We start from the raw sequence: 16,236 nt of genomic DNA, 5'->3' as shown, positions 1-16,236 counted from the left end.
TGAGGACATTTTTGGGTGAACTCTGAGAATCCATTCCTGCAAAGTGGACCAGACTTAGTCTATCATTAAAACTCTGACTCTTGAAGACTAAACTTCCCTATCCTTGATGAAGTCAGTGCAGAAAATCTCGCAGATAAAATGGCAGTCGATCAAAACGTTGGCAGAAAATAATGAAAGTCAGACAGATGACAGACAGACAAGGTTTGTAAGATCAACTGTTCTCCAAATAAGGTCATTTTCTTGAGCCCAGCCAGGTGTTTTTGCAGGATTCTGTGCCCAGTACCTGTCAAGATATCGTCTTAGTGCCCAGATTGATACAGGTGAAGGAGGGATGATCTAAGACCTTGTGAAATGTAGCTGGGTGGGGCAGGAATGGCGAGAATCCAATGGGAATTCCTTTTCTGTTTTCCTTCTTACTGGAAATGCTTGATGTCATGTATAATTTAATGGATTCTTTCTCCAACAGCAGCTGGTGTAAAAAAAGAGTTAGGTGTTTTCCCTCACGTTATTTTGACTTGCTTTGTCACCAAATCTGCCAAAACAAAGTCCGGGTCAGTGAAGAAAGATGAGGCGGTGTGGACTTTAGTGATGCATCCTTCTGAGAGCTGTTTAAATTCCATCGAGAAGGGAGCCATGTTGCTTTTGGAGTTGGATGTTGTGGATGCTGTAGAAGATTATTTTGATTCATTTCCACTGTACTGTAAATTCGCTCAAGGCTCCTGTGATCAGATCACAAGCCAAGCTCTCGCTTTGATGGTCTGGTCTAGATATTTTTTTCCAGATAATCAATTTAATTTCATAGATATTTTAATATGATTAGTTTAACTAGGGATACATATTATATTGGTACTATATTGGTTACTGGCCAGTATTATTAGTGTTTGTAATTTATTTTATTTTTTTATGATAAAAAATATTTATTAAAAATGTATTAACAATTATTTAATTTGTATGTATTTTATTTGAATTAATGAATTTATTTTATTCCTTTTTAATACATTTACTATTACATTTATTTAGCATTTTTAATTTTTTCAATTATTTTTCCTTTTTTTCAATTATTTTTCAAAGTAATTTAATGTATTGATCAAGATTGGATTTTTAATCATCATTTTTTTTTACATTTAGATTCCATTAGCCATCATCAAATGCTCACTTAAAAGTAAATCTCAAAATGAATGTTCATTTTCATAACGTACATTACAAAATTCACTTTTAAAATGAAAATATGGAAGGTAAACCGGGGGGTGATTCATTTCTATACCCACTGTAACTGGTGTCCTTTGAGGTCTTTAAATCTGCTTGCATATTTACATAATGTATATGTCAAACCACAGTAAAGGAGTAAAGGAAATAGGACCTCCTCCTTTTCATATACTTTTGCATATGACAGTTGTCTCAAGCATGTGGTGTCTGAATCCCCGTGTAGTTTCCCGCCGGTGGAGGGATGTCCATTTTTCAGGTCCGTGATGACTGCTACATTGTGTTTGACTGTGTAATTTGGCCAAGGTAGTTCAAACACAGCTCTGAAATGTGATCAGGGCGTCTCGCCCTGAAGAAAGGGGCTTAGGGACCAAGTCTGGACTGAAAGCAGAGACCTGGTCAAATCCACACCCACACACAGAGGAAATGTGCCATATTGCACTCTCTCATCTGTGGGTCAGTTGGTTTCTGTCCTTCTGTTCAATGCATATGAATGCCTTTGGTGTGAGGCATTTAGTCAGATCAGTTTACATTATTGTACCTCAAGGACTTCTATATGTAAATAACCTGTATGTTATGATTGTCTAACCTCTGTCTTCCGGCATACTTTACACTTTAAGTTGCTGAATACTGAATTTGTGTTCATTTGTAAATTATTTGTTAATTGTGTCATGGTTGTGATGTCAAACTAAAATATTTAATATTTTAATAATTGAAGTAGTAGTAGTACTTCCTTTTATTATTCCCTTGAGGAAATTCTGTTTCGGTTGGTTTCAACATGCATTTTCACATAGTCAAACAATACAACATAACAACAGATACCAAACAATAGCAACAAAAACACTGAAAGAAAAAAAAAACATGGGAAGAAAAGAAAAGAAAAAACAGAGCTATCTTTCATTTATGCATTTCAAATAAATATTTATATTCAATGCAAAGTACATAAAAAAATCTAGTCTAAAAGAAAACACCAAATGAAGATGAGGAAGAATTAAAAAAAAAAAAAAAAAAAAAAAAAATTTCTATAGACCAGTGTAATAAACAGCAGTGTTTATCTGTATATATTTTACAGACACTTTTTAATATATGGAAAATGGCACATAGACACTTTTTGGAGAGATGTCAAAAGCAGTTTGAACTGATTCATAGAAATGAATTTTGCTATTTGCAGAACTAAATTATCTGGAATGTATTGTGCCTATTCAGTATATTACACATTAAAATCATCACAAACATATTTTGTGAATCCCTAGACAATACCATGAATGAATTCTGAATGAGATATTGGTAGCTAAGATGTACTGAGAAGGGAGCTTTGCGTGTGAGTATGTCTTATATAAGAGCAAGAAAAATGATATGTCCCCTTTAAGCAAGATTTGGTTTATGGCTTTCATTGCAACCTTAGAATATTTTTCCAAAGGCGTTTTACATGGAATTAAATCGTGCTACTTTTCTTTTCCTCTCATTGTTGTTAGGTGTCAAAATAATTGACTCTTGTGCTGATTTCTTTAGAAAGCATGTTTTGTGTTGTGTCATCTACTGCCAGTGTTATTTGGCTGTAGATAAATGAATATTTCTGCCTGTAGGATTTGGCTGGAGGTCTGTGGGGCTACAAGACCCTCAGTCTACACAAATATGCTCTCAACCAGGAGAAAGAAAGAAAAAGAGAGATGAGCTGGCAACTTGCCTTCTTGCCAACAAGCATTATTATTCATGATAGCTCAGCAGGTACAGTCATTAAGTGCATGGGAGGGCTGAAAAAAAATCTCTCCCCACTTTCACGCTTCTCTTGCACCCCCAGCCCCTCGCCACACATGCACCACACTCGCCAGTAAGAGCACAGTGGCAATAGTGTTATGGCTGAGACTGATTAGGATCTTTGATAGTGCCGATGTGTCTGGTTCACAGGGATCTGATATGTGTCCCTGTGATCAGCTGTAACTGTACAGTGCCAGATAGAAATGGATGACGAGAGACCGAGACTGATTACTTGAGACTGATCACTTTGGACATGACAGACTGATCTAAGGCTCGTACGAGGCAGTAAAGTAAGCATGCTATCAAGGATGACAGCTGAAGTGGTTTTGTATTTGTGTGTGAGTGTGTGTGCATTTATAGTTGTGTGTCTCGTAACTATATCTGCAGTTTGTTTTGGCTGGTCTTGAACATTATGAACAAGTGTTAACTCTTTACATTTGCTTTTATTATTGAATATAGCTGTTTGTTACATCAGATTTAAATTTTACTCTTTGTTTTGTTTGTATGTTTTTGTTGTGAGTTTATTTAGTTTTTTTTGTGACTTTTATTTTGTTTTTCAGAGTTTTGTTTTTGTTATGGATTTTTCATTTTGGTTTTCTGTTTGGTTTGTATTTTGTTTTTGTTGTTTTGTTTTATTTGCCTCATTCATTTTTTATTTTGTTTTATAATATTATTTTAATGTTTTAATTTTTTCTGTAATTGTTATATATGTTTTTATTTTTTTAATTTAGTTTTTTTTTTTTACTTTGGGTCTGATCAAAAAAAAATTAATTAAAAAATTAATTGTTTACAACCTATAAAAATCTATAAATCTATAATATGCATTTAAAAAATAAACAGAGTTAATGTTCTAGCAACATCAAGTAATTGGATGTATTAACACATTATTTATCACAGGCCTAAATTTGTCATATTTTACATTTGCAAATAGCCATTGAAACTTCCTGGTCTATTATTGGTAAGTTTGTAACATGAGTGAATGAAACCCAGACAGTCATTTAAGTCTGCCAGCAGAATTCCAGCACAAAGGGACAAGCAGCCTCGGTCTATTGTCATCTGTTACTCTTAAGTCATTAACCCCATCCATCGCCAATACTGCAATGAGTGCAAGTCTGGTTCTTTCACCTCAAGCCCTCAGGACAGACTCAATGACAGCATGCGAAGCTTTCTTTGCTCTTAAGCTCCTTAAGCTGCCACCCGTGCAATTATTTTTTATTGTCGTGTTGAGGCAAGCCATTTGGAAACATAATCTTTTGGGTTTATTTGTTGTTTCAGTGTGAATAAAGGATGCAAAAGAACATCCGTTCATTTGCCATTGACACGTCTGGTATTGATGGAGAAAGCGATATGAAAAGAGAACTGCTTCCTCTGTGGTTTAGGACGGGTGAACATGGGCTCTGAGGGGGGCTTTGTAATCCCAGCAGAGCGAACTGCTCTCCAAACAGTTAGATAGATGGGACATGAAAAAGAGAGAGCTCTTATCTGACATCTGAGGAAACAGCTACTTCCTTTACCGCAGTCTATACATACAATACATGATTGGCAACCAATGCTCCATGATGGAGACGCAAGTTTCTGGATGGTACCATTAAGAAATTAAGTACAAGTTGCTGGTTCTTAAAGGATAGTTTACCCAAAAATGAAAATTTGCTCAAAACCCTCAGGCCAACAAAGATGTAGTTTCTTCATCTGAACAGATTTGGAGAAATTTAGCATTACATCACTTGCTCACCAGTGGGTGCCGTCAGAATGAAAATCCAAACAGTTTATTAAAAAAAAAATGCTTTCTCCAGTCAAAAAAAGTTGATCCCCTGACATACTTGTTTAGAGCTGTATTTGACTTTTTTCAATTGTAAATGTTGCTTGATCTGTGCAAATTTTTATCCTGATTCAGACAAGACAACATTTTTTTTTTTTACTGGAGAAAGTAACATTTTGGATAGAGGACTTATATTTTAGCCAGAAGCACTTATAGAGTTGTTGCTTACAAACATGCAGCTTTTCACTTCCACTTACTTGTGGATTATTGTGATGTTTTTATCAGCTGTTTGAACCCTCATTCTGACGGCACCCATTCACTGCAGAGGATCCATTGGTGAGCAAGTGATATAATGCTAAATTTCTCCAAATCTGCTTCAAAAAAGAAACAAACTCAACTACATCTTGGATGGATGGCCTAAGGGTGAGTAAATATTTAGCAGTTTTTCATTTTAGGTGATCTATTCCTTTAATTGAGAGCTCTGAGAACCATCTTCCTTCCTGGAATTATTTTATGATGTTGAGATTTCTCTAAACTCTAGAGGAGACGCGAGATCTTTCTTCCAGAAAAAAACATCACAAACTCATCTCAAGTCTGTCTTAGAAAATCAAGTGAGATATTAAAAGATATCGTTTGTGATTTTTCTTTAAATTGGGAACATCAGTCTTGGCTGGTCTGCATGATTTTGTTTGCTTGAGAGAGGTTTTGTAGCTTAGTAGATTCTGAAAGTGTTCACGTGGACAATGTGATTGTTTTTGTGGGGAGGAATCACACCTTCAGCAGTGCTAATTGGATGCTTGAGACAATGATCTTAATCACTCGGCACCGTGGTTTATTCACATGCAAATGTGTTCACAGAAGAGGAAGTAGGAGTTGGAGGGACAGAGAAAAGAAAAGAAACAGATAAACAGACTGAAAGACAGAGGGAGGAGGATATCCATCAACACATGGGATGCCCATCCCCCATACTACTGTGTGTGTGAGCGAGAGAGAAAGAAAGAGAGGGAGAATTAGTCATATAAATGGATTCTGTATGCAGTGATGGGGAGTAACTGATTAAAAAAAAATCTATCTATCTCACAGTTTAGCTAATACTGTAACTGTAGTTTTATAAAAAATGGTTAATTGCTTGTTGCTTATCAAACTATAGTATGAATAGTCTGTTGTGATGATCTTGTTTACAAAAGCTTTACATTTTGCACCGAATAATACAATCTCATATGAAATATCTTCAGAAATGATGATCTTTCATTTGAGATTTTATTATTCGATGCAAAATGTACAGCTTTTGTCTACCAGCATGCGCTGTCGCTGTGTGTATTCTGTGTGGAAGTCAGAGACAGAAAAAAAAGTGAGAAAAAATAGAGTGCTTGTGTTGTTTCAGTGTGGCATGTGTATTGCAACAAAAGAACACATAGAAGTGAAAATAGAGGGATGGAAACACAGGATGGAAAGAGAACAACAATAGAGAAATAGTCATGTGCTTTCAGTGTCCTGGTGGCTCCAACATGCTACAATGAAGCTTTTCTCTGTGTATATTTATCTTTATCTTATGTAAAAAAATTTTTTTACATATTTGTGAAGTGTGTACTTTTTCTACACACGTTTTCCCCTCCAACCTTGTTTACAAAGGCTATTTTCACTACTGTGCCCACTCTTAGACATGCAGTTTGCACTTTATACAAATAGCATATTACTTGTTTATTTTCAGTGTTAATACTCTAGCATCCAAAAGAGACAGCAAACCATTGTTTGCAATGTTACCAAAGAATCTAAAGAATTCTATTTCAGATAAACACTGTTCTTTTGAACATTCTATTAATCAGAGAATCATGAAAAAAAAGCAGCCCAACTGTTTTCAACATAGATAATAATAATAATAATTAATGTTTCTTGAGCAGCAAATCAGCAAATTAGAATGATTTCTGGAGGATCATGTGACACTGAAGACTGGAGTAATGGCTGCAGAAAATTCAGCTTTGCCATCACCAGATTAAATTCCATCTAAAAAGAAGTGTTATTTTCAATGTAAATATTTACAATAAAGGTGTTGTAAAATACTGTATTGTGATTAGTTTTATCACACATTGCCTTTCAAGAAGCTTTCTTTAGGAAATGCAAGTCTAGTGTGTTCTGGAAGGTGCCTATATTTGCTTTGTACGTTTAACCAATTTTTCCTCATTCAAAACAATGCAAATCATGCTCTGCGGTTCCCTGGAAAACCAACACTAACACAACAACCAGTGTGTGAAACCTGAAAAGTTGTTGTCTTTGTGATTTTTTTTTGTTTAAATCATGTTGAAGAAGATTAAGGAGAGAGAGAATGCGAAAGAACTACTCCGAATTCCTCACGCTCACTAGCAGCTCTATCATTACAAACGTCTGCCGGCAAAGGTTTGGGCACGAGGGCTGGAATCTCTCTCTCTCTCCCTCTTTCTGTCTGCCACTGTGTTATTATACAAAGTCACACACTTAAAACTGCTCTATGAAGACAGCAACCTCTGGTCACGCTGTATATTTGCATTCCCGAAGATTTATAGACATCTATTTGCACTTTCAATGGTTTTAACACTAATAAGACTAGCGGCTACCTCTAGTTTTTATGAATTTGTGTATTTAAAAACATCTCAGACTCTACATATATAAGGCCTTGTTTGCCCATAAAGTTTTGTGCCAGTGTTTGAGGCCAAAAAACACTTTGGTAAATGCAACAAAATTGCATGTTCTGTCAGTTAGCAGGTTCGTCTACTAAGGATTAAGGCAGCTTGATCTTTAACTAGGGGATGTGACCCTTAAAAAACTTTTGTAAACAACAGGGCATGAGAGCGTGAAACACTGTGGAATGAACTAATTGGCCAGGTTTGGTGAAGTCTGTAGGTTAGTCACTTATTGACTTTACATAACTTTAGCCACAAGCTAGCCGTACGCTAAACTCCAGACAGACAGAACTGTAAAGCGAAAATAGATTTCTACGCTCGTATCACGGTGGACTGTGCTTCCAAGCTGTAAAAACACACTTAAGTCATAACTTATCACAGAAGTTGGTGTGCTTAGTCCTTTACACATCTACACACACACGTGCACACACACTTATTACTTACACACAAACACGTTTCATGTAGGAACTTGCCTTGCCTTAAACTTGTAAGGTCACCTGGCATTTACAACGCAACGCAGATGTCCAGATATAACTCACGTGAAGATGATGACTGTCAAACCTGTCCTGATACACAAACTTTCAGAAACATGTTTGCTTATTTCTTCTAAATGTTTTTCATTTTGTTATTGCTAGCTAAAACTGTTAAACATCATCTTCTATAATTGAAATAAAGCAGAAATAAAATATAAACATATGTAATTGGACAAACTTTTAAAAAACTTGAACAATATGTTGCCTTTTTTAACTAACTGAATTTAAGTATGAAAATTACTAAAACTGAAATCTAAAAATAAATGTATATAGACTATATAGAAATATATATTTAAAAAAAATGAAATAAAAAATGACAAATGCACATAGCAAAGTAACTAAAATTTAAAATTGAAAATATAAAAATAAAAACTCATTCAAAATATCAGTACTATAATATTATTTACACAATATTAAAATAACACTGTTCTCCTTACAGTTATGTATTTTGAAGGCATAGCTCACCCCAATTTTCTCATCCTTATGTTGTTCCAAACCTGTATAATTTTCATTCCTATGTGGAGATAAAAAATGATATTTTGAAGAAGTGTTTTTGTATTTTTTTTAATACAATACCATTATTTTTTGTTCCATATTTTCACATATACAGTATTATATGGTCCTTAGATATATTTCTATTAGCATTGGCCATTAAAATACATAAGCTGACTACTTCTATTCACATTAATTTTAATGATCAATTTTCTGTGTTTATTTTACTAAGGAGAAACATCTGACTCAAAGTTGATGCTTTAGGTTGATTTGTGAGTCTTCACTTTGTCAGATGTTCCTGATCTGTGAACTATAAACACTTGATATTAGCATGTTTTTCAACCACTTGAAAACCCAATTTGCTTTTAAGTTTTGCTCATTACACATGAATAATTCAACTTAATTAACATCTTGACATTCTTTCTAATCCAGCTCTGTTCTGAGACCAGTTTATAGAGTCAACACCCATCTCCTTTTGAAGTCCTGCTGGGCTTAAAGACTCCTTTGTGATCAGATTACCGTTCGCTCAGTTGGTAAAGCCGCTCCCCTCAGCTTGTGGTTGGCTGCTGGGTTTGTGTGCATGTGTGTGTGTGTGTTTGGGGAGAATCGGTCTCTCTCTCAGAGCAGTGAAAGGCAGAGCGAGGGAAGGAGTGCAGTGGAGCTTTACTCATGAAGCTGCCTGCCACCCAGCCAAACTTTAGCGGCCTCTCGCTGGCTGTCCCGGGATCAGGCTTTTGCCAGGGAATTCTGCAGCCCGGCTCCGACACTCTAAGGTAGAGAGGAGGAATTTTCTTTGTTTGAGGATTTATGAGGTGGAAAGTTGCTTTGCCACGTGGGACTGTTTTTGTGTGAGTGCCTGAGTGTGCAAGAGATCTTACATTGATTTTTAAAAGTATTAGAATAAAAAATAAATGTTTAATACATTTTTATTATATACAAAATATTTAAAGCTAACAGTTGTGGTTAGAAAATAAAAATAAAATGTATATAATGATTAAACGTGAAATTTAATAGTGTTAATATCTTGCAACTGTTTTGTTTCTCATTTACATTTATTTTTTGAAAAAAAAAAAAAAAAAAAAGAATGCAGTGATTAGGGATTGGATTTTTGGAGCAAATGTCTAAGATAAATGATTGTCATATTGCCTAAATTTATACAGTATACTCAAAAATTACCCCAATTACACCACATTTTAGGATGTAATGTGTGCACTTTATAACAGTCTATGAGGACTGTGATTTTTCTCGGTTTTGGTACATGGTACAAGAAACCTTGCTCTTTGCTACTGACAAGCTCAAAATTTTGCACACTGTCTGTATTACTTTATTTGAATACACTACAGTTCAAAAGTTTGATGTCAGTAAGATTTTTAAGAAGAAATTCAGCATTTTATTCAGCAAGCATGCATTAAATTGATTAAAGACATTTTTAAAAACCATAGTCGCCATCACCACAACACAGACGTTTTTCTCAAAGCAACAAGCTTGTCCATGACCCCTGCACTTTTTTTCTTGCTGTTCCTGGTTAAAGTACCTTTCCTGATCTCCCACAATGCCTGGCAACAGGGCTGGGGTTGCTGTAGAGATGGGTATCCTTGCAGAACTAATTGATAGGCCACCCAAAGCAAACAGGACAGGGCAGTGTGTGCAGTCGATCTGTAGCTCACAACTCCGTGCTGCTCTTCTAATAACAGGTCTTTAGCAAAAAAACAATTTCCTGCCCTTTGGATCAACCCCCCTATGCTTTTACTTCTTCGGGGCTTGACACAAATTTAATGTCCCAGACGGGAGAGTGGTTGGGGGCTGGGGCCCGGGGCCACTGTTTCTGCATGCACGTGTTTGACTATTGCGGGGTAGATGAGGTTGTTTTGGGATGGTTTGTGTTTGGTCTTGTCACACCTGTGTCGTCTGTCACTGATAATTAATTACAGTTGCTGATTCATAATATTAGCTTAAAAGTATTGGTGAATGTCATCAATGTTGGTGGTGAGAGATTGTGGGTGGAAGAAGAAAGCAGGTGAGACAGAGAGCGTTTCTACAGTTTTTATTCAAAGCATCTGACGGGTGTGTGTTTATATGGCGTATGATTTGCCTATTTAATTGTTTCACCTAGACTGCAGTGGGAATCTTCACAGCTGAAGACTTTTGTTTGAATCGATAGACCCAAAATTTAAAGGGAGAGTTCACCTAAAAATGAAAATTAGCCCATGATTTACTCACCCTCAAACCATCCTAGGTGTATATGACTTTCTTCTTTCAGACCAATACAATCAGAGTTATATTAAAAAAAATGTCCTGGCTCTTCCAAGCTTTATAATGGCAGTGAATGGGTGTTGATATTTTTAAGCAAAATAGAGTGCATCCATCCATCATAAAAAGTACTCCACACGGCTCCGGGGGGTTAATAAAGTGAAGTGATGCGTTTGTATAAGCAAAATATCCATATTTAAAACTTTATAAACCATAATCTCTAGCTTCCGCTAACTGTCATATGCATGTTGAACTCAAGAACTGAATCAGCTGTGAACGAATCATTCAGAATGGTTTGTGCATTGGCTCCAGAAGACCTGGTAAACTAGCTTTTTGCAAGATTTTACATTTTCTTTCTTTCTTTTTTTAGGCTTGACATATTGATGTCACATGTCACAACTCAGATTTGCAGGAATAACAAATTCTACAATCAGAACTCTGAAAACACAAAAATGCTCTTTAAATTCCTCCAAATACCAAATGATCTGATGTTATTCACACTAATTTAATGTCTCTGTTCTCTTATTGTATGTCAACATTTGTTTCATTTTAAGTGAGAACTCATGAGATATGAATGATGAGCCATAATATTTTCCTCTGGGTGGTTGTAGTCACTCTTCAAAATAATTCTTCAACTCTGTGCTTTTAATTCATCCAAAATGTTTATTTTCTTTAAACCAATCCTTTGTTTATATTCCATGGCTCTTTCTAAAGAGTTCAGAAGCAATATATTGCACACTCCCCTTCTATTTTGGACTGGTTTGCACTTGGGCAAAGCAAGAGGAATGTCTTTGGATTATATTGGAAAGAAAGAAACAGAGGGATGAATTCTTTGAACATGTATAAAAGTACCACTTTCTGACCCACCTCTCCCCTCTCCTTCTCTTTCTTTCATGTCTGAAGTATTGTGTGGCTGTACAGCTTTGTTTTGTTGTTCTGAAGATCAAAGAGGTTGACTTGCTGGTCAACAAGAAAACAATATGTTAGACTGGTCTGTTGTGTAGCTTAAAAAATGTGACTAAACTATATAGGAGTTGGAGAGGCTGAGCTCATTTATTCAATGTAACAGAAATTTAAAGAATGAATTCATAAAGTTTTACTTATAGTAAAACTTTGGTAACACTTTATTTTAAGGTGTCCTTTTTACACGTTACATGTATTTACTATTATAATAACAATTATTTATGCATAATTACATGGACGCAACCCTAAGCCAAACCCTAACCATATAGTAAGTACATGTAGTTAATTAATATTACACAGTACTTAAATGTATAATTACACTGTAACAAGGACACATTAAAATAAAGCATAACCAAACTTTATATGTACACTGCAATAAAATAGTTTACTTCTAATTTATAGCCTTTTGACCTATTTACAATTGTATTTACATTTTCCCCCGTTATGCTTTGTCATTCTATTAATCTTAAAATCTTATTTATTGATCTTATTTAAAAATATATCCTCATTCTAGAATTGAGAATATGCAACACTATCTCACTACCAATTCGTACGTATTTTACGAGGTGGCTAATTCGTACGAATTAGTACGACCTCACTCGTACGATTTTATCAGGCTGATTATGTTCAAATAATTTTAAACATTTTATTGACAGGGGGCGGGGTTAGGTGTAGGTTTAATCAAATTCATTTTAATTATAAACTCGTAAAATACTACGTTTTGGCAATAAAACAAAATTAATTTGTTACGAGTGTGGTCGTACGAATTCGTATGAATTAGCCACCTTGTAAAATATGTACAAACTGCCATGAGATCAGGCTGGAATATGTTCAAATAATTTTAATACATTTTATTGATATTTTATTTTAATCAATAATTAATATTAAAAATTACTATTCAATATTAAAAGTTACTCTGATTTTCTGTTTAATAAAATATTACCTATGTTATTTAAAAATATTCTCATTCTAAAATATGATACTTGTAATATTAACTTTAATTTGTGTGTGTGTGTGTATGTATGTATATATATATATATATATATATATATATGGAATAAATACATTTTAATATTTTTAGTGCATTTTCTTAGATGACAGTTTTTTGTCAACTTTTAGCAGCACACTAGTATGTTGATAGCTTCAGATAGACTAAATGCATTTAAATGGATTTCATGGTGTCTTTAAATAGGAAGAAGTGACTCATTCATGTCAGTTTTTCTTCCATTTCATTTTGGGGGGCCTTTTTGGTATTTGTTTGCATTTGCCATCTATAGTGTCTGACAGCATATGGCAAATGATGAATGAAGCAGATCATTTAAGCAGAGACGTGCAAGCAGACAAACACATGAGCACAGTGTGTGTGAGAGCTTTTAGTGACAAATAGCCCCAATGGGACCAACTTTCTCATAGCTCATTAAAACAGGAACCACAGACGTCCTTTCACGCCAGTTATGTCGAGTCGGTTATGACAGACGTGAGCTATGGGGACTTTGTTCATATCAAAACAAGTATCTGTTCAGCTGTGTCGAAGAACATCAGGACTGTGGTGTATGTTTGAACACTCCTCTCTTGACTCATGTTGACTGCCTGTGAAAGAGCATATGGGCAGGTTTGTTTGCCTGAATGATCCTGAGAAATGAGGAGGATTAGGTGGTATCTTAGGTGTTGATAAGACGTTTTGTTGCCACACAGTGCTTAAGCTAGTTTTCTTAGCTTCACTTGAGGCTGGAGTGGCCTAAACTGGTGGCTTGTGAGACTTCGGCCAGTCTGTGTTTGGATTTAGCAGCTAGCATGGAGGGACTTCCTGTTTACACACCCACATTACATTCATATCAGCAAATGTCATTTTCTCTTGCTTTCGATCTTTCTAAGGCCTTTGATAGTTTGACTTTACCAACCTGGATACAAAAATATATTTTAGCCTCATTTCAGCTGAAGTAGCACAATTATTAATATTGTCAAATAAAGTTAATAAAATAATTTTTAGCAAAATGTAGCAAAATGTGTGACTCTATTATTGTTTGGATTATAATTAATAATAATAATAGATTATAATAGATTAATAATAGATTAATAATAATAATAATTGTTAATATAACTACTAATAAATATTAAATGTTTTAGCCTTGAGCTAACGGTTGAATCTTTATATATATATATATATATATATATATATATATATATATATATATATATATATATATATATATAAATATAATACAAAATAAAATATCAAAACTCTTGATTATGTTATTGTCAGATTTGTAAAAATAAAAAAAATAAAAATAAAAAAAACCTGCTTTGAGCTGAAATAGCTATTTTATTTTATTACTGTCAGATTTCATGTTTTGACAATGAAATATACAATCCACTGTGATCACACAACTCATCTCACTGGGTTTTCTCTTTAACCAGTAGTGTCTTTGGCCCATATGATTTTGGTTGAGCCCTGCTGAGCATCCTAATGGATTTCTTCAGTTAGCAACACTGTGGGAAATGGGGGAAAGCAAAGCAGAGCGCATTGAGAATTTGAGGCACAGAGCTAATTAAAACAAGTTTTGAGGAGCAGAGAGACGCGCCTAATGTTTCAAGCATGATGGGAATGCAGGTTTTTATGCTCAGACTGTCCCTGTGCAGACTTTGTGACTCTCCACAGATGCTGTTTTTTGCTTACCTTTCTTTCCATTGCTACTCTTTAAATCTGTCTTTCTCCATATTACGCTGAACATTCTGCATCCATGAATTCTGTTTTATTTCTTACAGTACTATTTTCACTATATTGATATCATGTCCCTCAGAAATGTAGAGAAATGACTGTCCCTCTCTCTTTTCTCTTTGTTCTCAGCTGGGACGACAGCAGCTCAGTCAGCAGCGGGATCAGTGACACCTTGGACACAGATGACCTCAACACCAGGTCATCCCTTAGTTCCTACGTCAACACCACATCTGTCCCACACAGAGACGTAGATGAACAGGTCAGTCATTGATACCAGAGCCTCATGGTCTACAGAATCAGAAACATTTGGAGAAATTCACATGAGAAACAACTACAAAAAATTTAATTTTAACATAAATTTTAGTAAGGTTATGTATACAATAAGGAAAATATATATAAGAAAACATTTTCACAATTTTTTTTAAATTGTTTGATTATTTTATTTGATTATCAGTATCAGTGTTTTAAACTGGTAATAATTTATATTTTTATGATGGATTTTCATGTAGTAAGATTGAAAGTCTGAGTCAATGGTAAAACAATAGAAATCTATTTAATATTATTTTATTATAAAATCACTTTAGTAGTCAATATAAATCATAAAGGCTGTAAAAAGTTTGAATATGACCTTTAAATAAAATGAAATGTTGAAATCTGTATTTATTCATTAATAACTGAGATAAAAATGGGATATAAATGATTCACAATCTCTGATGATCACAATATGCAATCAAAGACTGCCCCCTGTGTGCAGTCTTTGTGAGTGTGCGTCAGCGGACTGACTCGACTCTGCCCCGGTGATTGATCATCTTTACAAGCTCAAAGCAGGTTAACATGTGCTGAGCAAATGGAACAGTACAGTGAAGCAAAAATACGGCATCTGTCTCGCCTGTTCTAACAAAATGAGCGCTTTAAATCCAGATGTGGCACAGTGGGTTGGTGCCGATAGGTTACCTGCGGCTCATTGGTTTGTGCATTGGTGTTGGTTTTTAAAAGTTACATCCATGACCTTATTTATCTCCAGTCTTCCATATTTATCTCTGCAGATGAAAACACTTTTTTTTTCCTCCATTTGTTTTTGATCTCGATACTGCAAAAAAGTCCCAGATGTGGTTTCGAGTGCGCAGTGTTATTTTAGTATCACTGAGATACAATTATAGCTTTTTTATAAATTTTGAATCCACTTTGTTTCTGTTTTCATTTGAATTTTTGTTGAAGTTATAATCATTTTGTTGTGTTTTGTCATTTTTTTATTATTGTTTATTTTTTTGAATATGTCTATGTAGATTTTATTCATTTTTATTTTAAATAAACTAATAAAAATACATAAATATAAACACTATGAAATTTTTTTTTTGCTTTGGCTACTGGGTGAAATAAGATTAGATTAAGTTTTATTTTCATTTTATTTTTCCAGTTAACTTTTTTTTTCTCAAGTAAGATGTTTTTCAATGGTTCTAATTTTAGCTAACTTTAATATCCCTGCCACATACATGATTTCATATTAAGAGAGTTTAGAGGCATGACCTAAAATTACATCTGAGCCGAATCCAAATATCTGCCACCTTTCTTTTTCACACCCTTGTACTTTTGCCCTATATAGTTTCCCCTCATTCTTGGGGCTGGAGTAGAGGAAGGATTTATTGCATCAGCATTGAGATAACAATGTTTTGGATTTGGCCTGATAACAACTGGAGGCTATTAACATTCTTTCCCTGGCAATAATTTTTATGAGGATTTTCAGTAGCAGCTGAACTACGGACTTTCTAAAAGGGGTTGATGTCATCCTGGATACATTTGTGGAAGGTCATGTAATGGATGAGTTGGCTCTTTTGTCACATATTTAGATTTTATGATGGCTGTTGATGACGTTTCTGAATAAATAAGATGCAAATTAGCTAT

General features: G+C 34.7%; 1 protein-coding gene across 1 annotated transcript in view; it reads left to right on the top strand.

Annotated features, from left to right (window-relative positions):
- The window catches only part of LOC109052684 (neuron navigator 2-like), a 59,570-nt gene that overhangs the window by 25,834 nt on the left and 17,500 nt on the right, over positions 1–16,236 (top strand). Inside the window, exon 13 of the mRNA XM_042715253.1 lies at positions 14,464–14,593. Within this exon, the coding sequence (XP_042571187.1) occupies positions 14,464–14,593 (130 nt within the window). The remainder of the gene's footprint in view (positions 1–14,463; positions 14,594–16,236) is intronic.

This window comes from Cyprinus carpio, chromosome A25, assembly GCF_018340385.1.
Source record: "Cyprinus carpio isolate SPL01 chromosome A25, ASM1834038v1, whole genome shotgun sequence".
Lineage (NCBI taxonomy): Eukaryota > Metazoa > Chordata > Actinopteri > Cypriniformes > Cyprinidae > Cyprinus > Cyprinus carpio.
The sequence above is the reverse complement of the archived record's forward strand: the minus strand, read 5'-3'. Positions and strand labels throughout refer to the sequence as shown.